A 23,516-nucleotide genomic window follows, 5' to 3' on the forward strand; every position below is an offset into this window, starting at 1 on the left:
TGAGTTAATAACTGAGCCGTACGTTTCAATTTTTTTCATCTTTTTCAAACTTCCTCCCTATAGAATATGATGCAAACGATATTATTTTTGAAAATTTTTTTCACAGAATGCCTTAGAATTGTGTCTAGTTTTTTTAAAGATTTTTTTGAATTTGTTTTTAAATTTTTTGAATTCAAATTCGGTTACCGTTCAGTTTCAGAAACCGGACCGGACCGAGAAGATCGGTTATCACGGTTTTTAAGTGGTTACTGTTTGTTTTTTAACCATGGTTTCATATCTGTTGGAAGGCGGGCTTCCCATAAAATCCCGTGAATACTTCGTTTCTGATACGACCGGTTAGACACCTTTCTCTGTGCAAACGGAACCGTAGCTTGTTTGGTACGTTTCTCTGCGAAATCTCATGTATAAAACACTAGTTAGTTTTCATATCACCTTTTCTTCTATTCTAATAAAACACTTTTAAAATTTAAATAACTTATCTACTTTTATTATCTATCCTCGTCCTTCAATCTTCTTACCTTATTAATCTATTTTACTAATAAAAATTAACATAAAAATTAGCAGGTAATCTCATCTTATTTTATCCCATCTTAAATTAAACTATGACATTACTCTGAACGTATTTGTTTGATAACACTTCATAACACATTTATATCTCCATACCTTAAATTTATGATTAATTTTACCATATCCAATATTTACATTTTCGTTGCAACACAATATCACTTAGCTAGTATCAAGTTTAATTCCTACTTTATTTGAAAGATCAGATTAACACTGCAAGTCTGCAAACTCGGAATCAATTCAACGAGTTTATTGCATTCTAACTCTAAAACTCAAGATAGATTTATTGAAGCTGTTATATTCATGTTCACTCACTGCCTAATACAACAAATCAGATGATGTGCAAACATTTTGTTCCCCTGATACACGTATACCTAGCTTGTATGTACAATCTTTTACACAACAATGGCTCTCTGACCACTTTTTTTCTGCGTCACTTCACCTCCCGACCGAAGCTTCTGATAAATTAGTACAAGGGATGCCACAACTTACAACATGATAATAAAATGAATGAATACTACGTGTACAACAAACAGGTGAAATCATCAGGCTGGAGAACCCAGATCCCTTCTATCTGATTCCCGCAGGTAAATGACTATGTCCTGTACATCATGAGAGAATGCAAACTTGGGTGGTAGCACCATGAGAGGGTCATCTCCCGTCTTATTCAGATAGGCCATGGCCAAGGCATACCCAAGTGCACGGCCAACGGGTATGGCCACAGCATTTCCAATCTGGCGATACCTGCAGACAGGTTCGTCACATAAGAACCTTTAATGTACAGACTGGATCACTGTCATTGGCTATATATTATAAAACCTTCTTTGCACTAGTGCTCAATTGCAGCATTGAACAGTTTAAACCTTCATATATGCCAATTTACAGGTAAAATTAAAGTTCAGAAATCTCTTTGTAGGTGAGATCGTCATCTTTAAAAAAAACATACCTGTCTTTGACTGTTCCACGAAACCTGAAGCTGTCAGGAAAACCTTGCAAACGTGCGCTTTCACGAATAGTGAGCAGTCTGTCTTGTGCAGGATGTATCAAGGCCTGAAAGGTAGCATGTAAGGATATATATTAAAATCGGAAGCAAAACGAAGAAAAAAAGTCAAAGAGTTACAGTTCACCTGCATATGAACATTTGGACATGTCAGTACGGTACCCACTACCTCGTCCCACCATAGTCGACCGTATGGCCTACAACATATTACGAAAAGGAACTGCTAAAACATGAATAAGAAAATGTGCACATGCTATAAAATGAATTCAGTTAAAACTAACCTCAAGGATTTACCATTCTCGTAGGATAGTATGCAATCAAGCACCTGACATAAAATAAGAAATCACAAATTGGCAAATTTATCAAAATTTGCTCGTACAGCAAAATGTAGGGCATCTCGGAGGTGTTTGTGTCGAACATCTTACCAGAGGATTACCAGATGGCAAAAGTATTCTCTCCTTTGTTGGATCTAATCTAGCTACATTGTTAGGACCTACTATGATTCCTGGAAGGTCTCTAAAATTAGCTCCCTGAAACAGGATTGATGAGATTGCAGGGATTGCTTTAACCTAATGAAATCTGTATATACAAGCATCTCAGCCAACCTTTTTCTTGGGAATCTGCAACACCCTTATGTAGTTATCATTATCCAGTGCCCTCGGTCGATGGTCATACAATTTTGATTTGGAATCTTTTATGGCATGAGCTCCAGATCCAAGCATTTCTGTACACGTATGAGAGAGAATTTCATGTGAGAGTTTTCTGGCACAGCTATCATGAAGTAATACCAACAAACATGGTTACCGAAAGCTAGACATAGCTGTGGTCTCAAAAAACAGAAACAAAGTGTTATTACTACTTATTACTCCCCTCGTTTCCAAATTCTTGACACTTTTGACCAAATTTCCCAAAACGCCTGAGCTGACTCTACCATCACAACCACTCTGCTATCTCGTTGTGCATGTCTGAGATATTAATGAAGGAAATTTTGGTCACACCTTTGCAAAAAGTTGATTTCCTTGGTATCTGGTTAAAAGTGACAAGTATTTAGAAATGGAGGGAGGCAGGGAGCACATTCCATACATGTTTTCAGTATATTTTTTTAAGCTGACTTTATACTTATTTTATCAAACAATTTGCCATCATTTATAATAAATAAATTGTCTTAACATTAACTTCATGTAAAATGCACAACACCATTAAAAAAATCATACAAGTTAATTTTTAATTGTCTCCCAGGAATCGCTCATCTTACTATTCGATTGTTACAAAATGAATATTTCTATGTATGGGAACATAGAAATAAACGACACAACATAAAAGAACATTTAAGTTTCTTCTACATGAATGTAGGCAGTCAACACACCAGATTTAAATGTCCGAATGTATCTTTGGAATTCTGTCTGAGGACCCTTTACATGTAGCATTTCGTCACGACTTTCTCCATTCGCCACCTAACAAAGGTGTACACGATAGCTTGTGAATCAAGGGTTGCCAAATTAAGGGAAAATTGTAAATACCTCCCCAAAGTCAGCAAATGCACCCTCGCAAGTAAAGGTCGTTTCATATTGGACCCTGATGCCCCCAATCTTACTAACTTGGATTATCTTTTTGCGACATGGACTAGGGGAAGTGCTAGTTCAACGCTTCAACTATGGACAATGTATGATGTGTCCGAATGGGTTTACCTCCAACTGATTCCATCTGAATCCGACTTGCCAGTCATACTGTTAGCATGCCCATTCTACTCAACCTGAGTAGGAACAAGGTGCATGCTCTCCTAATCCACGATATTGCGGTCGCTGGGACGCAATATCAAACCATTAGGTACTTATGGGGTGTATTTTCAACAATGTGACTTGTAGGGGAGTAAACTCTAACTGACTTGTAGGGAGGTGTTTGCAATCTCTAAGATTGTTACTTACTTCTGGAAGATCAGACAGAATATCTTCAAGGACAATTGGTTTTTCTAATTGCATTGGCATGCCATCGGGCCATCCGACCAAATTATGCTACAAGAGAAAAGGAAATTATTTTTATTTCACCACACATCAGATAATTCTCAGTATAAGGGGGAAAAAAGGCACATAAAAAAGTAGGCAAACATAATAACTACAAATAAAATAAGCAGAATAGTGTGTTACTATGTAAGGTTGGTATGTTGCATTAAGTATGAACTGAAATTTTCTATACAAATGGATATCCAAAGTACAAATAAGCCTATTATCAGATCAAACAAATTCAGTAAGATCATATTTACCTCAAAAGCCAAGGGGCAACCATTCTTCACAATCGCCATATGAGTAGGCAGAGGAAATGGGGGTAATTTCTACAGGGTAGAAGTATAATAATAAGAAAAAAGAGAAGACAGTAACTGCCCAATACAGGGAAATTATTACTTGCCTCCATAGGATGACAGCCCACTAAAAATACACGCATTCGGAATTGTGGTAGGCCATAACATCCAGCAGCCATGATCCCAAGTTTTGCTTGATAATACATAGCAACTAGCCGACTTAAAGCGTATCTTGCAAGTGTTGCATCAGCAAACTTCAATATATCGAGGACATTTTCCATATAAATGTATTTGGGCTTCAAAAATTGCATTACATCCATGAATACAATAATCTGCTTGTTTCTCTCACACTTGAATGGCGCCTCAAATTCTCTATTGCGGTTGTAGCCACTAATGCCTTGGCATGGTGGGCCCCCACATATGACATCGGCATCACCCTGAATACATAGATATACAAGATATCAGAAGGAATTTTGAGTAATGGGATTGTAGCAACTCACAACAATACTACACCTGTCACATTGACTAACCAGGATTAACAAGAAAGAAACTATTTTGTTAATGTTTGAGCTGACTCACTACTAAGGTTCTAAATATTAGAGGAGCTGGAATGTGATGTAAATGTAATCTTTCAAGAAAAAAAAGAAGCATATTTATTTAATGAGTATTGCTTGATTGCAGCTGGCAACAATACCAGCTTGATAATGTTGGCACTGGGGATATTAGGGTTTAGGGGTTGAGTGGATTGGGGTTTCCTCTCCCCTCCCCCTGCTATAAAAATTGGGAGGGAGGGAAGCCCAGCAGCGGGTGGTGGCAGCAGGGGTGCTACTGACAGAGAGGTTAGGAGCAGGCAGGAAGGAAGCGATGGGGGCATGGAGGTCTCTGGCGGTGGAGGTGGTGCCGGCAAGGTGAAAGAAGGGGGGCTCCCGTTGAGGAAGGGAAGAAGCACTGCAATCTAGTGCGTTAGCAGCTTCTGTTTTATATTTTCTTTCATCTATTTTCAATATGCGTGGAGGCAATTTACAATTTCCCACATATAACTTTTGTTCGCTAATACAAGTTTTCCACCATAAACATGTTATTTGTCATGACTTTTTGTCAAAGAAATTTACATGTGATTAACAAGGATGATATGGTTAATTCGGTGGGAGTCAGGGACAAGGAAGTGGAGGCGTGTTCGCCCTCGAGATGAGGCTCTAAACAACCAATTTTGGTGGCTAGATAAATTCCTTGTTGCCCATAAGAGTTCTGCCGTGCTCTTTATATAGAGGCGGCTCTAACAAACCAAGCTAACAAACTCAAATGAATCTCCTAATAAATAACTAACAACCGCAACTCAATCTCACTCAAACTAACTCAATCTATCTTCAACTGAAACGGACTGGATGTCGTTGGTGTGCTCTTGTGTGCTCTGGCCGGCGTGCTCTAGCTGGCTTTACGTTGTGGGTGCCGTCTGCTGCTTCTTCCGTCAGCGTAGGTCTTGTCGACAAATGCGTCCACAACACTTCCGCCCTCCTTACGAAACAGCAAGTCCTCGAGCTGGAACTCCGGATAGCACGCTGTGAACTCATCAAGGCGTTCCCACGTTGCATCCGCTGGGCTCTATCCCATCCATTGCACGAGCAGCTCCCAGGAACCGCGGTTGAGGCGCGCACGCACAATCGCTGAAGGCGATGGCACCACGCGACCGTGGACAATCGCCGGTAGGGGCACGACATCGGCAGGTGCGTCGCCATGGTGCTTCTTGAGGAACATCACGTGGAAGGCGTTGTAGATGCGTGCCTTGGGTGGAAGTCGGAAACGATAGGCATCAGAGCCCACACGTTCCTCCACTTGGAAAGGGTCGTAGTATCGTAGAGAGAGTTTGGCGCATGTCTTGTTGGTGTTGGTCACCACGGGACGTTGGTGTAGGCGGAGCCACACCCAGTCGCCAACATTGAACTCCAACCTGTGGTGTGACTTGTCATGGCGGGTTTCCATATGGTCTTGTGCCTGCAGGAGGCGTTCTCTAATATCCGCCAGGAACTTGTCCCTATCCTGCAGCTGCTGTCCAATGCTACCACTTTCGCCATGCCTGGCTGATACGACGTGACAGACGGCGGCTCGCGCCCATACACGACACGGAAAGGGGACGTCTGCAGCGCCGTCTAATAAGAGGAATTGTAGCAGAATTCCACCCACGAAAGCCATCGGAGCCAGCTTCGAAGACGGTCCCCCGCCAGGCAGCGCAGATACACTCCGAGCACCCTGTTCGTCACCTCTGCCTGCCCGTCTATTTGCGGATGGAACACGGAGCTGAGGCGAAGCTTGATGCCGGCCAAGGTGAACAGCTCGGTCCACAGCATACTGGTGAACACTGGGTCCCTGTCGCTCACCATGGGGCAGGGAAGGCCGTGCAGCCGCACGATTTGATCGAAGAAGGCTTGCGCCACAGTCAGTGATGTGTAGGGGTGACCAAGGGCGATGAAATGGGCGTACTTAGAGAAGTGATCGACGACGGTGAGCACAACCGACTTGCCACCGACCTTCGGGAATTCTTCTACAAAGTCGAGGGCAATGTCTTCCCAAATGGCGCGCGGGACAACGAGCGGTTGCAGCAGACCAGAGGATGTAGATGCTCGGTCCTGTTGCGTTGACACACCGAGCAGCCTTGCACGAAATCGTGGACAAGCCGATTGGCGTGCGGGTTGTAGAAGGAAGCTCGAAGTCGATGGAGCGTCTTCTGGACGCCCTCGTGTCCGGTGTCGTGTGCCGTTTCCAGGATCTGCGGCCACAGTGCGGACGACTCTGGGACAAAGATACGACCGCGGTGCAGAACGAATCCGTCCACCAGCGTCCATGCAGCTCTCGCGATGCCCTCGGTGATGTCGTGACGCTTGGCGATGATCTCAGGCAAGGGCTCCGCCTCGCGTCTGAACTCGTCGAAGAGGGTGAACTCGGGGCGCGAGATGGCATACACTCGTGTGGATATTGCTTCCTCGTCGCGGCGGGACAAAGCATCTGCCGCCACGTTCTGGCGACCCGGCCGAAACTCCACCTTGAAGGTGTACCCGAACAACTTGCTCACCCATGTGTGCTGCGGAATGGTGGAGAGGCGCTGGTCGAGGATGTACTTCAAGCTGCAGTGGTCAGTGCGGATGGTGAAGTCGTGCACCCATAAGTACGGACGGCAATGGCGCACCACCTACACGAGCCCGATGAGTTCGCGCTCATAGGCGGCCAGCTTGGTGTGCTGTGGCGCCACCGCTCTGCTGAAGAACGCAATGGGACCGTGGCCTTGGTGAAGAACCACACCGAAGCCAGAGCCGGAGGCGTCGCAGTCGACCACAAATTGCTTGTCGAAATCTAGGAGTTGGAGGACGGGGGCGGTGGTAAGCGTCATCTTAAGGTCGATGAAGGCGTCAGTGGCCGCCTAATTACATCAGAATGCCTCTTTCTTCAAGAGGGCCGTCAATGGTGTCGCGATCACGCCGTAGTTGTTGATGAATTTGCGGTAGTACCTAGTTAAACCGAGAAACCCGCGCAGCGCCTTGAGTGTTCGCGGCAACAACCACGCCTGAACCGCCTCGATCTTGGCCTGATCCATTGCCACATCGTCGCCGGTGATCACATGGCTGAGGTATGCTACGCTTTGCTCGCCGAAGTGGCACTTGGAGCACTTCAGGACCAGTTGGTGAGCACGCAGGACCATGAACACCGCACGGACATGCCGAAGATGCTCGGACCACGACTTGCTATCTTCCACGATACATATGTTGCTCAGCGGAAGACTTTGACAACTTTCAAGACGACGACGACCTACTGTACTAGGAGCGTGTCTCCCGGTCGGTGCCTGTGGAGTTGCTAGGTCGCCAATGTTTTTGTTCCGCTGCCATCATTTAGTTGCTATCGTTTAGCTAATAGGTTGTTATGGTGAAATCTTTAATGTAAGAGTTAAACAGTTGTAAGTTAAAAATATTACTTTTGTTATTTCACCTATGATGCCCTTATATGTGTTGAACTTCCTTTGTACACATAAGTCATACTTGGTTTTGCCCGTTAAAATCGTATGCGACAATTTTTGCATGTCACAAATTGAAAATAGACTAAAATTTTACATTTAGAGTAGATAATGTCTTATTTTGCTTGGAGAGGATGTAGAGTGTAATTGACAACTTGACATCATATGCTTTTCTCAGTCATACTAGCATATACTTAGACGCATCAAGGCTGAGTTTCATTTGATCTTAAGCCTGAATAACACTTACAGGAAGTGGTAATATTTTTTGCTTATGCCCTTCAATAACAAAATCCCTAATTGCCTCTTTGCAGTTCCTGCAATATTTAAAGCCAAATTGTTCATATCATGGTAAAGGGAGTGTTGGTAAGATTTAAATCATTTTATTCTTACTTTAACCCTTCAATTGGCTCCCATGTGTCATCATTAGGGCCATAACCTTTCCAACGGACCTGCACATATGATAAGATAGCACATTTGTTTCAACACAAATCATCTATACGAATATAACGATAAATGGAAAATTATGAAAACCAATGATATATGCATGTAATTTAAGGTACACCACAGAACAAATATTTTGCAGCACGGTTGAGGCAATAGAATGAAATTTATTTATTGGATGACACAAATGCAAAATACAAGGAAATTATTTACATATTTAAAAAGCATTGAGTTCACATTATTAAACTGAAGAGTAGAAGGGCAAATTTTAATTTGCAACTGATGATTCTAACAAGTAATTAAGTTGACCTATGTAGCTGCAAGGCTGGAGCAAACAAATCATTACAAACCTTAAAGTATAGGCCACGCTTTCTGACATTATTTGGATCACCAAAGCAAATATCAACAAGCTTCCAGACTTCAAACTCTTCAGGTGGGACTGTAGAACCATCTGGAGTTTCATTACTGGATTGTGTTGAAACGTCGGAATGGCCCTTTACTTTACTGCGAAGCTTCACATAGGTTTTGCATAACTTTTCCCATTCCTTCAACAACTCAAGGAAATCATCGGTAGTTTCATTCCGGACCTATGCAAGGAGTATATTTATGTATATAAATGAGCCAGAAATGACATTTGGATTTTAGAGTTACACGGGAAGAATCTAAAGCATGAAGGTCAGTACCCGAGTTTCTGGATGATTCATCCTGAAACTTTCGCATGCAACTTTATCACCATCAACAGCCCATCTCTATTAATGATAAGGATAACATTAGAAAAGGCACAGATTACTGCTAAGCTGTAGCACATCCAAGATGTTTGTGTACAAGTACCGCTGCAAGATTCACACCACCAGCACGAGCCCCAAGACAAAGTCCAGTCGACATTCCACCACATCCACAGTACAGATCTAACAGAGAGAGCTCCCTCGTCTCTGGTGCGGGAGACTTTTGCTTCTTACTTGTGTAATATAACTGCAATGTTCCGTTTGTATCTCCTGAATTTTGTGAACCAAAGAGAGACTAATAAACACATAACAATATGAGAATAGATAATAGAACAGAAGCTAGATGATATGGCTGGGGGTATGAAGCGTACTCGCCCTCCATAGAGGCTCTGAGCAGCCGATTAGGGAAACTATAAGTTTTATTGATGCTTGGTTCATGCCGAACATCCCCAGCCATTATATAAAGCTGGCACCTAAGAAACCAACTAACAATCTTATCTCTAATTGAACTAACTAGCTAAATCTTATCTTCAAGCTAATGAATCTAACAAAACTGACTTTATCTCTAAACTAACACATCTTTATCCCTACGCTAAACAAGCCCCAACCTAATCTTATGTGGACGCCGGTCCTTCCTTCTCCTCTTGGGTTCGATCTTACGAGAGGTGGGTTGGAAAAACACACACGCGAGCACACACTGAGCACAGAAGTTTTCTAGCTGCTAATAGTTTCTGAGATTTTTAGAACATCCAAGGCTTACTTTACAACCAGGAGATGTCCAGCCCAATATATAACTAAAAAAACTACTTACTGTTGCAACAGTGATCCACATACTGTTGCAAACCGACATATACTATTCCAACAGTAACCACCATATTGTTGCAAACCGGCGTAGCAAAAAGATTAAACCGACACACAAGGATTACACTAATATTACTCCCCCTAAGCCTTGTGTGTTTGCTTAAGTTTAATTTAGACATTTCAATCCTAGCTCTAAGCTCCTGGAACCGAACTCACCCTAATACCTTTGTTAAGATGTCTGCGAGTTGATCTTTGGTGCCAATGAAATCTGCACTGACACTCATGTTATCTAAGCACTCCCTGATGAAGTGGTAGCACACATCGATGTACTTGTTGTGCTCATGGAACAAATGATTTTTTCTCAGTGGTAGAGCTGATTTGTTGTAAACTTTGAGCTCGACGGCATCAGCAAGCTTCCCCTTGAAGTCGCCGAGCAATCGAGCCAACCACACACCTTGTGTAGTTGTAGTGGTGGCGGCGACATACTCTGCTTCACAGGACGACAGGGCCACCACCCGCTGTTTGAGAGAATGCCAACTCATTAGGCTATCGCCATAGAAGAACAGAGCGCCAAAAGTGCTCTTCCGCGTATCAATGTCACTGGTGAGGTCAATGTCGATGTAGCCAACCAGCCGTTCCTTCTCTGCTTTCCTATAACGGCAGCTGTAGTTGATCATCCTGGCAACATAGCGCAGGATCCTCTTCATGGTCGCCAAATGCTCCTGAGTTGGCCGCTACATGAAGCGGCTCACGAACTCGACGCTGAAGGCAAGATCCGGCCGCGTGAGGACGAGGTAGCAGAGGCTATCGACAAGTCTCCTATACTCCGTCATATCCACTTCTGCCACCGTGCTCTCGCGACTAAGCATGAGCCGTTCCTCCATTAGGGTGTGACGGGATTGAGTGCTCATCTCTGCCTTGAATCGATAGATCTCCCCCTTTACCAATCCCATGATGATCAGATAATTCACATAGACCCCAAGGAGTAGCAACGTGTTTCCATGGCTGCGCCAGTACATCGCATGTTCGTGCACACTTTGCTCGAAGCCGATAACCCTCAATGCGCTATCAAGCTTCGCGCTCTATGCGCACAGTGCTTGTCGTAAGCCGTAGAGCACCTTCCACAACCGCAAGACCTTGTGCTCTTCTCCAACGACAACGAACCCCGATGACTACGCAACATACACTTCCTCCTTCAATTCCCCGTTGAGAAAGGTCGATTTCACATCCATGTGATGGACCAGCCATTCTTCTTAGGTAGCTAGCGCCAGCAGTAGGCGCACGGACTTTAGACGGGCAAACAAGTGTGAATACCTCGTCGAAGGCCACGCTCGGCTGCTGCACATAGCCTTTGGCGACGAGGTGGGCTTTGTGCTTGATTACAACCCCGGCTTCGTCTTTCTTGAGCTTGAATGGACGGTGTCCACGAGGCAACTCCACCAGCGTTCATGTCTCATTCTCCTCGATGGACTTCATCTCTTCCAGCATCGCTGCGCGCCACGCCGCGTCACGTTCTGCCTCGACGAACGAGCTCAGCTCTCCTATGCTTGCTAGGTGTAGCTCGGCATCGTCTAGGACACGTATCCCGCCGGAGCTCTCCTGTTGCCGAGCAGCTTGTCGACGATGCGGTAGCGTACTGGGTTGTAGCCATGGTGTGCGTCGAGCCTAGCGCTCTCATTTGGCGGTGGCTTGACGAAGTCCACCTCCCTGGTAGATTCACCGCTCGGCGTTCTGGGCGATGCATCGTCCAGTGCTAGACTTGGTGCAGGCGGTTCAGATGTTGGTGTTCCTCCTCCGGCTGAGGTGGGCCCGTTAACAGCTGGGAGATGGACTTGATTCACTATGAACTCCATTGCGAAGTTGCTCAACAGAGCCATGCTCCCAGCTGCATCCGCCTCCCAGCTCCATCCATCGTCCTCGTCGAAGATCACATCTCACGACATGCAAACACGCTTGGTGCTCAGCAGGGGCGGAGCCCAGTGGAGACCAAACTGGGCTCCGGCCCCCCCTTGCTCAAAACAAAATTTTCAGGACTCAGGCATCCCCAGCCCAGCTCCATGCTGCCCACTAGCAAATCAGCCCACGTGAGAGGCTGAGAGCAACAACAAAGAATGTAAATCAACGGATCAACCAGTCCACCATGCGCCTTGCCTTCTTGTCCAGATCGAGAATTCGAGAGTCCAGACCACTGCATGGGCGATGCGAGAGCTCGCGGCCTAGCATCTTGGCTGTGTTCGCTCGCCGGCTCGCCGTGCTTCCTGGGCGCGACCGCGCGAGGCACCGGCCCCGCACCGCCGCAAGCCCGCCTGGATCCGGCGCTGGCCTGCACGGCTGCACTCTGCACTCCAGCCTCCACACTCCACGAAGGCACAGACCGGCGACCGACCGTGCCGCCGGCTCCTCACTTCCCCAGTCCCCACTCCGGCCATCCGGCGCTCGTGGCCCGCCCAGATCTCGTGGCTCCCCGGACCCCAGTGCCAACTCAGCCACTCCGGCGCTCGTGGCCTGCCGGTGCCCAAAGTCCTCTGGCCTTCGCGCTCGCCGCCGCGTCGTCCTCAGACTTGTTTCCCACGTCGTCCTACTGTAGCAGTTGGCCCTCCCTCGATGTGGCCCCACACTCCGCCACTGGTGCTCAGGTCATAGAGGTGGTATGCCTTCACACCACACTCATAGCCAATGAAAACACAAGGCGTGCTCCTGTCATCAAGCTTCCGCAGATGCGGTCGCGCCTCCTTGATGTACGCCAGACAGCCAAAGGTGCGCAAGAAGTTCACCGTCGGCTTCCGGCCGTGCCACGCCTCGAACGGCGTCATGCCATCCAAGCTCTTTGTCGGTGCTCACCACCTCTCCCCAAAACTTCGCCGGCATGCCCCTCTGTTTCTGGAGTGCGCGCGCCATCGAGATGATCGACTGATTGCGCCTCTCCACACGCCGTTCGAGACGATCAACTGGACACCGCGATCCCCGCAGTGGCGCGTGAATTCAATGGACATGAATTCACCGCTGTTGTCGGTGCGGAGGACGTGAAGCTTCCGACCGCTCTTCACCTCCGCTAACGCTTGGATCGCCTTGATAGCCACTGCTGTGTCGCTCTTCGCAGCCAGGAGCATCGGCCACATATAGTGGCTGGCGTGGTGTCCACCTGGTGTCGCTGGCATGATGGGACCGCAAAGATCTCCATGGACGAGATCGAGATGCTCTTTCGCCCAATACTTGGCCTGTGACGGGAGCGAAGGTCGGCGGTGCTTGGTGGTGACACGTGTAGCACAGCTGCTGGATGCGCTCTAGCTGCGGCAGGCCTCGCATCATCTCATGGAGCGCCAGCCACCGAAGTGCGTCGAAGCTTATGTGGCCATAGTGCACGTTCCACCGCTAGGCGTTCTCGTCGTGGCGCGCCGTGAGACAAATGGGACGGGCAACGTCGAGGCTCAAGATGTACAGCCGGTTGCCCTCGCGACGAACTTTGGCGAGGAGGCGGCACTGACAGTTCTAGATCCACAAGATGTCGTCCTTGATCAGCACCTTGGAGCTGCCCTTGTCCAGCTAGCCCACACTAATGATGTTGTTCTTCAGCCGTGGGATGAAGTAAACGTCGGAGAGCGTTCTTCCTGGCGAACAGGATGGTGCCACAACCACGGATGTTCACCACTGAGCCATCTCCGAAATAGACAGAGCTCACCACATCTTGATCAAGCTTCGCGAAGACATCATGGTGATCTGTCATGTGGTTGGTGGCACCGGTGTCGAAGTACTAGCCCTCTAGGTCGTCGTCGTTGTCACTAGCACCAAGGTGCACTTGCGCGTGCGGCTTGTCGAGGTGGACATGGCTTGGCGGTGGCTACTGCGCATCACTGAGAGCACAGACCTGCGCCAACAGGAGTGCAAGCTCGTCTTCTTTTCATCGCCCTGGACCAAATGAACATGCTCATCCTTGAGCGATCGGCAGTGCTTGGCCCAGTAGCCTTAGCGGCCGCAATTGCTATCGGAGCCGCCGCCTCCCCGTTTCTTCAGCGATGCGCGTGCACGGTAACGGCCATTGATGCTACCCGAGGACCCTTCGCCCTGCTTCTGCTCCTTCATGCGCACCGATGGCAGGGGATTCTTCAAGATCAAAATGATCCTCCACCGCCTTTAGCCTCCCAGTCGCTTCCTCCAACATGAGCGTTGAAATCGAGAAGAGTCTCAATGGATGGAGCAATCTGCGAAAATTTCTTAGGGACTACACGCAAATATTTTTCTACCACCTTCTGTTCTTCAATCGTTTCTCCGAGTGTGGCGAGGTTGGTGACGAGGCCGGAGACGCATCGCGAAATCGTCGATCGTCTCCTCTTCACAGAACGAGATTGCTTCGAATTCCTTCCTTGGCTGTTGCGTCGAGGCCTTGCGGATGAGGTTGTCGCCGACGCGCATCGATATGATGGCGTCCTAGGCCTGCTTAGCACTCGTTTTGACAGCGAGCATGCTAATCATCTCTTGGGGCACGGCACGAAGGATGGCCTCCAGCGTCATGCGGTCTTCCTGGAAATCCACATCGCCAAACTCTACTGCGTCCCAAAGGCCGCGAGCCTGCATTATGACCTTCATGAGCAGGCTCTAGTCAGCATAGTTGCTCCATGTAAGGATCAGGCACGACGCAACGCTAACCACCTTGACCACATGTTGGGCGCACATCGCATCCACCGACGTCTCGATGTCGCAATCGTCATGGCGGCGGCGATGGGGAGTGACAACGTTGAAGTACCGTCTGGGACTGAGAGCCGCACCACTTGTAGGAGCCGACATCGTCAGGATCGATCAACCCTAGCTCTGGTACCAATTGTTGGATTTGATCCTACGGAAGGTGGGTTAGAGGAACACACACGAGAGCACACACCGAGCATAAGAGTTTTCTAGCTGCTAGCAGCTTCTGATGTTTTTAGAACATCCAAGGCTTACTTTACAACCAGGAGGTGTTCCGCCCAATATATAGCTACAAAAATCGACTTAATGTTGTAACAGTAACCGACATATACTGTTGCAACAATAACCGACCTCTAACAGTAATTGCCATATTGTTACAAACCGACATAGCAAAAAGATTAAACTAACCTCTAACCGAGACACAAGGATTACACTAAACATCTCTTTGTTCCCGCGCCTATACGTTTGTCTGACAAAAGCGTCCACAACATTTCCGCCCTCCTGGCGAAAAAGCTCATCCTTGAGCCGAAACTCCAGGTATTGCTGAGTAAAATTATCCAGAGACTTCCAAATCGCATCAGCCGAGCTCCTGCCAACCCACTACACCAAAATCTCTCACGTACCCCGATTAAGCTGAGAGCGGACTATCTTCGCTGGTTTCGGAAGGACACGGCCATGCTTGCGAACAATGTCTGTGGGAGGATCTCCATGGAATTTCTTCAAGAAGACAACATGGAACACATCATGAATCCGAGCACGAGGCGGCAGAAGCAAACGATACGCCACCTGACCAATGTGCTCTACCACTTCATGGTATTAAGCTTGTCGACTATTTTATCCGTGATCGCCACTACTGTCCGATGTTGCAGCCGCAGCCACACCCAATCGCCCATCGCGAACTACAAGTCACGATGGCAATCATCATATTGCAGCTATATAGAGTCTTGAGCTTGACGCAGCCATTCCTAAATATCATTGAGGAAAATGTCCCTATCCTAGAGCTGCTTGTCTACCGCTGCCACCTGTGCCACGCCCGGCTAATAGGAGATCAGTTTTGGCGATGCATGACCATACACCACCTGGAAGGGAGTGGCCTTCAAGGCGGTCTGAAATAAGGTGTTGAAGCAGTATTCCACCCAAGGCAACCAACGAAGCCAACTACGCAGTCGGTCCCCAGCGAGGCAGCGTAAGTAGACACCCAAACTGCGATTTGCTACCTCCGACCGACCGTCCGTTTGTGGATGAAAGGCTGAACTGAGCTGCAACTTTATTCCCGTAAGCTTGAATAACTCCGTCCAACAGGTACTAGTGAACACGGGATCTCGATCGCTCACAATGGAACAAGAAATTCCATTAAGTCGCACGATGTGGTCGAAGAATGCCTGAGCCACATACATGGCTGTGTATGGATGTCCCAAGGCGATGAAATGGGTGCACTTAGAGAACCGATCCACCATTGTCAAAACCACGGATTTGCCGCCCACTTTTGGAAATCCTTCCACAAAGTCCATGGCGATGTTGGCCCAAACCGCCTGAGGCACATCCAAAGGCTGCATTAGACCTGTCGGATGAAGGTGTTCCGTCTTGTTGCGTTGACATACATCACATCCTTGGACGAAGTCACGTACTAACTTGGTGGCATGCGGGTTGAAGAAGGATGCACGGAGTCGATGCAGAGTTTTCTGAACACCCTCATGTCTGGGGGTATGAAGCGTACTCGCCCTTCGTAGAGGCTCTGAGCAGCCGATTAGGGAAACTATAAATTTTATTGATGCTTGATTCGTGCCGAACATCCCTAGCCATTATATAAACCTAATGCCTAACAAACCGACTAACAATCTTATCTCTAATTGAACTAACTAGCAAATCTTATCTCCAAGCTAATGAATCTAACCATGCTTTTTAAGGCGTCGCATAGGTGTCACCTTGGCATCCGGGCGGGCTACAGCCCTAGGCGTCGCCCTCGCCTTGCTGTCCATAGGTATGGCGTCCGCCCAGGCATCCGTGGTGTCGCCTAGGCACAGTATGACGTCCCTATGGCACCCAGAGGCATGAGGCGGACACCACTCAACAAGTCAATGCGGGCGCGGGAAAGGCACGGACGCTAAAGAAGCCCCAACCCAATCTCATGTCTGTACATTTGTCCGACAAAAGCGTCCACAACACTACAACAATTGCAAGCTACAAGAGAATACACTTCAGAAATAAAGTGTGATCAACATGCTTAAATAAAATAAAAATAAAAAGGTACTTCAAACAAAATTGCAAAAATGTGGAGAGCAGATTTCAAATTCAAGTGATGATTAGTTGGTTCATTGGTGTTGCAACGCATTTCACATATCTTGCATCAGGATTCAGCAACATATGGACCACTGTGTTTTGAGAAGACTCACCCATTTCCATGGTAGAAAATGTACTGTAGTCCAGAGAGTATTTCATGTCATAGTAATAGTGGAATGAAGGAATTAACTTAGACTTTCCATTTTCCTGTAGCATAAAATGAAAATCATATGTCTAAGAAGAACAAGTATCAGCAAACCCCTTAATACAAGAAAATATATAAAATGTAAGATTGAGTCCTACACTAGAAGAAACTTGCACAATTGTCACTTTCGAAACAATGCAGTCTAGTAAATTGTCATCCTTTAGCTCTGAGTAAAAGAGCCTCCTTTGGTCATGAGATTGTGCTTGGTCTTTCATGACCTGAGATGAAATAAGATGTTGAAAGCATAATTAGGCAACCTAACATAAACTGGATTATCAGATTTTACTTGTGCAAGCTGAAACATGACGTTACATGTGCATTAATCCAGATATCCTTATGGGATTTCATCTTTCTTAAGGCATGCATAATTTCTTGGTCAAAAAGCTAGGAGAACCAAACTCACTGTGTCTTCAGCTCTGAAAAACCACTGCACACTGAAGTAATATTCACCGGCAGTCGTTTCAAAAAACTCTAATAACCTGCCGATATAATGTGGTTTTCCTTCTGGACCCTGAAAAATTAACCATACTAAAGGTGTGCAACAACAAGGCATTTTTAACAAGATAAATATTTTTTCATACAACAAGACACAATACTCATGTAAACTATAGTTTGCAATCAAGCATCATATGTAGATAAACATACGTACACATGAACTTGATAGCCAAGATACACAAATTTACATGAGGGCACCATGAGAACTTGTGTGGACCATATAATTAGTTGAGAACATAGTTATCATGGCGTCGAGATATCGTCACCATAACGGCGATATATCGATGTGGCTGAAATCCGCATCTCGCCACGGGGACGCCATGGTTTGGAGGCATGTATGGCATCCGCCCCCAACTGGATCCACTCCCGCCTCGCCGTCACCTGTCCGTTGTCCGCCTCGCCAGCCGCTCGCTTGCCTGCCCACCCGCTCGCCCAGCGACTGCTGAGCTCTGCGCCTACTCGCCCGCCACTCCGCCTGCTTGAGCTCTGCGCCCACCTGCTGCCTGGCGGCGGCCGAGCTTTGCGCCTACCCAAGCTCCACCCCCCCCCCCCGGTCGAGCTCCGTGCCCACCCGGCGGCCGAGCTTTGCGCCTGCCCGCCCACTGTCGCCGCCGCCACGTCGAGCTTAGGAGGGAGAGAGAGAGAGATGCTTGCAACGAATGGGGGTGAGATAGGGTTTGGGACTGAATGGGCCAAGTTGGGTTGCTTTCACGGTGGACGGTTGAGCTGCTTCTCGAACTCTGTTTTCATGGCGATCTTCTGTGCATGCTTGTATGCTACTATGCCAGCACCTCAAGACCTCAACTAAGTGTTCTGTGTTCTGTTCTCTCTTCTCTGTTTTAGCACTTTTATAGTATTGCTCAAACAATATGTCACACTAGTTCTGGTAGGCTGGTGGCACTTCAGTTAGCACTAACACTAGCAATTGTGAATTCTGAATTTATGATAGCAGTATACTAGTATAGCACTAATTCAGAATTCTGATAGCATTATAGCACACATTTTTAGAACATGGTTATTTTGATTTCCTAATATCCTACACTATAACTTTTGAGCTGCATTTACATTGCCATTTGCTAATATCCTTGACTATAATGTGTGTATTCGCCACATGTGTATGGCATCGCCACGCCATGCGCCATGCCGCTGTAAAGTTGTGAAGGTAGTGGGTCGCTGCGCATCGCCACGCCGCCGTAACAACTATGGCTAAGAAGCCATGAAATGAAGAAGACGTAGGCCACAAAGGTATAAAGAAGAAAATTGGACCTCAAAATTTTAACTCACCTTAATAAATGCACAATCTCCAATACATAAAGTAGATCCACATACATTGGCTTGCAAATAGTGACATTTGACATCCAAGATAACTTCGCCAGTACTGTAAAGAAAGGACATATAACTTTTACCATGAGTAACTTCAATGATTCAATAGATGTATCTATTGAACATAAAAAGTTAATGCATTTTTTTGCTCACTTGGAAAACATTTGGCTATTGCTCCTCTTATCCTTCAAACAAAGAAGTCACAAGTGAAATAGGTTACTTGAATAAAGTCAATTGTTACAAGTTCAGCATAATGCAAACCATATAAGGTTGTAATACTTGCAATACAGAAGATATAAATTTCATATGAGGACCTACAAGTTGAAAAAATGTAAAACCTACGTGTTTGTGCTACCGTGACTCCCATGTGTGTGGGTAGACTGATTACAAGATTGCTTTATTGCACATAAAAGAGAAATAACTAATTTCTTCCTGTTTGTTCATACAATTTGTTTCATAGTTTTCTGTTTCCTGTTAAATGTAAATTGACTATCAATCATTCTTCAATTTTCAAGATTGCATTATTGTGCATAAAAGAGAAAATATTAGTTTCTTACAGCTTTTTCATACAATTTGTTTTGCAATTCACTATTTCCCCATTAAACTTAAATTGGCTCGCAATCATTCTTCAATTAAATTTATCATCTATTCATCCTCACGTGGAATGCTCAAAATAGAATCTACAACTATGTTCATTTGTCTTATATAGTCACATTAAAATCATTGTTCATTTTTTGGAAATATTATCCAGACGTATCAGTAACTTTTAAGTTCCTGCATAAGTGATGAAGCCTTCCAAACCTGAGACTAAGGCATCATTTTTTTCTGGTTGAAGTTAAAATTATTCTCTGGTTCCAAGTGTGACTTCCAATTTATGTACATTAGACATAATGTCTTGACTGTAATATACACAAACACAATCATAAGGTATACTGGAGCCCAAAGATGGATTGATAATATCAACAGCTTTAGTTATTAAATTAAATAAGCAGATATTTTTGGGTGTTTCTTGAGTACCTTCACTGTTGCTACTCCTATCAACTATGCATTTCTAACATGTAAGATGGATTGATAATATCAACAGCTATAGTTATTAAATTAAACAAGAAGATATTTTTGGGTGTTTCTTGAGTACCTTCACTGTTGCTACTCCTATCAACTATGCATTTCTAACATGTAATGCACAATCGTCAAGAATGTATTCCTATGCTTTCATGAAATGCTTGAATATTGCTGTTAAGAGTACATTATGTATGCATTACATTGCTACTAATCAACACTTCTCGTTATATGTTTACTAATGTGATCAAAATATGAATGTTGTTTTAGTAAACAGTTCATAGTCCTACTCTCGCTAAATGCTAAATATATTAAAATTTCAAAGAGCCATTTCTCCATTATCAATCTGTTATACTTCATATACCATTCTTATATCTTAAAATAAGTTATGATGACGCAGCCATGCAGGGAGCAGAAACAGTGAAGCCACATGCCTACCTTCTTCAAAAGGTGATGATTATTCCCATAGCGGTGAGGCCACCTCTGCCTAGCCTCCTCGTCAAGCACTGCCTCACCCATAAAGAAACAGGAACCACCCTCGCTGTCCACCATTTCAGAATCAGTAGAGTACTTATCCAATATAAATTTAGGCTGATTCTCTGGATCTGAGGTCATTTTGACCATTGGCAATTCGCAGATTGAGCTACTATTGTTATCCTCCCTCTTCAAATTTGATGAGCATTTCCTTGAGGATATCTTGACCCTCTTTGCCTTTGGAGGTTGGGATGATGTTGCTTCTAGCTCTAGGGGCATCTCGCTGACCACGTGCGATTTTGCACTCACTAACCCAGAGTTGTGTAACACAACATCACCATCCACTCTCTTGGGCAAGCACTTCTCAGAATTCACCAATACCTTTGAGGCTGATCTAGTCTTCCTTGGAGAACAAACAGAAACTACTTTGTCCATCAAGGACCTTTTACTCACCACTGGTAAAGCCACCACAACCTCACCGTGGAAGCCACCTCCTTTCCCCTCATTCTTAGAAGAACTCTGCATTGTAATAATCTCTCGTAATCCTTGAAGCTCCACGCCATTGAGCGAGTCAAATGGATTTATTGCAGTAATGGTGGTCTCTTTCGATGAACTAGTAGATACAAGGATTGGGCTCCCTTCACTGATGCTTCCCTGCCCTGAATTTGCTAAGCGGTGCTTGGAAGCTCTAGATGAGTCTATTTTCTGTTCCGAAGGTGTGGCATTTGCTTTAGCCTTCATTGTGGCAAGCCTCGGGGATCTCCGCAGAGATGTGCTATCGCCACCAACAACATCTGGCGTACTGCCACAACCGGCATTGGCCTTGGGACCCCTCCTTGCATCCAAACTAATAACTACAATGGCTCCCGAGGCAGTTTTCTCGGGAGGGTACGGGTACCCATCCTTGTGAGCGTCCTCTGCCTCCAAATCAGCACCATCCGGAGAAGGCAGAGGCGGCGGCGACGGCACCGAGTTGAGGGTGCACTCGAGCATCCTCTCCTCTAAATTGTGTTCCGAGGAAGCCACTGCTGGTGATAGCGCAGGTCCTGAGCCAGGCATCGGCTCAGGCGCACGCACCTCCAAAGCCACCGGAGTTGGCCAGCATGGTGGCACCGGTGAAGAAGAATCAAGGACGGATTCGAGATGCCTCACCTCTAGACCGGCTTCCGACGAAGTCTCCCCCGCCGCGGCCACGGGATCGGACGCGGCGGGCTCGAACTCCTCGAAACTAGCCGCCGCCGTGGGCAGCACGAGGGTCGTGGACGCGCCCTCGCCGGGGACGACCCCGGTGGACCGCCAGGGGGCGCCGTCCCAGGGCCCTCCCGCGTCGTCCACCTCGGCCTCCGCCTCCGGGGCGGCGAACTCGGCGCCGACGCCGAACCCCCTCGGCGGCGACCACATGGGCTCCAGCTCGGGGTCGCCGAACAGGAGCGACCACAGGGGCTCCAGCCCCGCGCTGAATCCCCCCTCCTCCGGCCCGCCGTCGTCGTCGCCTCCCGCCGGGGTGCCCTCTGCGGCGGCGGGGGCCGCCGGCGGCGAGGAGGGGTCGGGAGGCGGGGGTTCCATGGGAGCAGGAGTGACTGGACGACTGGAGCGACCCTCGAGGAAGTTTGGTAAGTCCATCGATGCCGCCAGTCACCAGATGCACCTTTTTGCTTTTTTTTCACACACGACTGGCTCACAATTTCACAAAGCCCCTCTGCAACTGGAGATTTCCATATTATGCCGCATGCCTTCGTCTTATTCCGTACTGCATTTGATCCATTTTCGGCATACAGCATCTCTTTAGCTAAGTATGGATATGGAGGCCTTGTTTTTTGCGCAAGAATCTTTCCCAATTTATGCAGGAGTTGTAGTATGCCACCCAAACTTATGTGTTTCAAATTAAGATTGTTATAATTCACTCCGGTGTTTCGGCCTCTCTAACACCCAAATTTTGTTTCGAGATTTGTACTTTGGCTGGCCCCTTCTTCTCCGACAAACGTGAGCAGCTCCAACAAATTTGGGTGGTGGGTGCCAGTTGGACGGCAAGGGTGGATCCAAAAAATTAAACCATTGGTATCGCTTAACAAATCTTGCTAAAGTCATATGATCATCTCATACAAAACAGTGGTGTTACTAAAGTATTTGACCAAGGTCATTGGTGTCATAGGACACCAATCAATACACTCTAGATCCGCCGCTGGTGGATGGTCCTTCCAAAAAGCCCGAAGTTCATAGTTCGGGAATTGACAAGGTTTAATAGATAGTGTGGATCTAATACACTTGGTTGAAGACATATGATACGGATATGGGAAGGTAAACTATCATCAACTAGGCACGTGATCATCAGTACGTTACGCAAGTCACGACAACATGTGGTGATGTTGCTCTTATTCGTCGCTATACCAGCATCAATCCGGACGGTTTCAGCAAGCATATGGCATATCGTCAGAAAGATTATGAAATCTACTCTTACATGCATCAAACGGAACGTCTTTTGGACTTTTAAGCAGGGAGTTATAGCCAATTAAGTGGAAGCTGCACGTGTTGCTTTGTGACTGCGTGAGATTAGAAGAAGACTCCTCAAATGCTCCACCAAGACGGCCTTCGTCGGTAGATATATCATTACTAGAATTGTTTTGTTCAGAACCTAGCTCTGCTGCTCCCATGGCGGAAGACGGCGGACGGATCTCGGCGGTCGACTCAAGCCTGTGGAACTTGGACAGCGACAGCGATGGGTACGACCAACATGTTCAAGGGCGAGGACGCAATGGTGAGGTGCAACTAAACGATAGCATCTAGGCGATAAGATAGTCAAGCACAAGAGTTATATTATGCGACATCGGCATCCTGGAAGACATGACTTCGTCTGATTGATTAATTATACAAGGGTGACTTTGACTTCCACTGCAGATATCTCTCCTCTAGTGTCCTTGTCGGCATTGTAGGAGGGATACCTGTAGTGGGAGTTTAAGTCAAAGCTCGGGCTGTATACTAGCTACTAGCTAGCAGCACATATCGGGTATACAGGTATTTGATTTGGACGAATTTTGATCAAATTTGAAAATTTCAATCAAAATTCACTCAAATTTAAGAAAATATTTAAAGAATTTCAAACCAAAAATTTCCGAAATTCGGCCATACCGGCTGGTCCCGATTTTTTTTTCCAAACCGAAATCTTTTTTTTTGGG

The 23,516-nt window shown here is 46.4% G+C and overlaps 1 protein-coding gene across 6 annotated transcripts; it reads right to left on the minus strand.

The window, feature by feature from the left end:
• Window positions 1-812: 812 nt before the first annotated feature.
• LOC133883872 (DNA (cytosine-5)-methyltransferase CMT2-like) lies at window positions 813-21,989 on the minus strand. Of its 6 annotated transcripts, none has more exons than XM_062323259.1 (21): window positions 20,308-21,988; window positions 18,964-18,995; window positions 18,772-18,865; window positions 17,396-17,503; window positions 17,091-17,210; window positions 16,901-16,994; window positions 9,133-9,296; window positions 8,985-9,050; window positions 8,652-8,888; window positions 8,251-8,309; window positions 8,108-8,174; window positions 3,968-4,297; window positions 3,825-3,893; window positions 3,490-3,576; window positions 2,931-3,018; window positions 2,170-2,288; window positions 1,990-2,094; window positions 1,846-1,889; window positions 1,692-1,761; window positions 1,511-1,614; window positions 813-1,308 (listed from the first exon to the last, which is right to left on the minus strand). In XM_062323259.1, exons 1-21 carry the CDS (start codon window positions 21,964-21,966, stop codon window positions 1,110-1,112), a joined length of 3,915 nt encoding a protein of 1,304 aa, XP_062179243.1. In that variant the 5' UTR covers window positions 21,967-21,988; the 3' UTR covers window positions 813-1,109. The 6 variants fall into 6 exon arrangements, 4 of the variants coding, with proteins under 4 accessions (XP_062179243.1, XP_062179242.1, XP_062179245.1 ...); XM_062323258.1 differs by having other exon boundaries at window positions 813-1,311; XR_009903022.1 differs by lacking the exons at window positions 813-1,308; window positions 1,511-1,614; window positions 1,692-1,761; window positions 1,846-1,889; window positions 2,931-3,018 and having other exon boundaries at window positions 20,308-21,989.
• Between the last annotated feature and the right edge of the window lie 1,527 nt (window positions 21,990-23,516).

This window comes from Phragmites australis, chromosome 11 (assembly GCF_958298935.1).
Source record: "Phragmites australis chromosome 11, lpPhrAust1.1, whole genome shotgun sequence".
Taxonomy (NCBI): Eukaryota; Viridiplantae; Streptophyta; class Magnoliopsida; order Poales; family Poaceae; genus Phragmites; species Phragmites australis.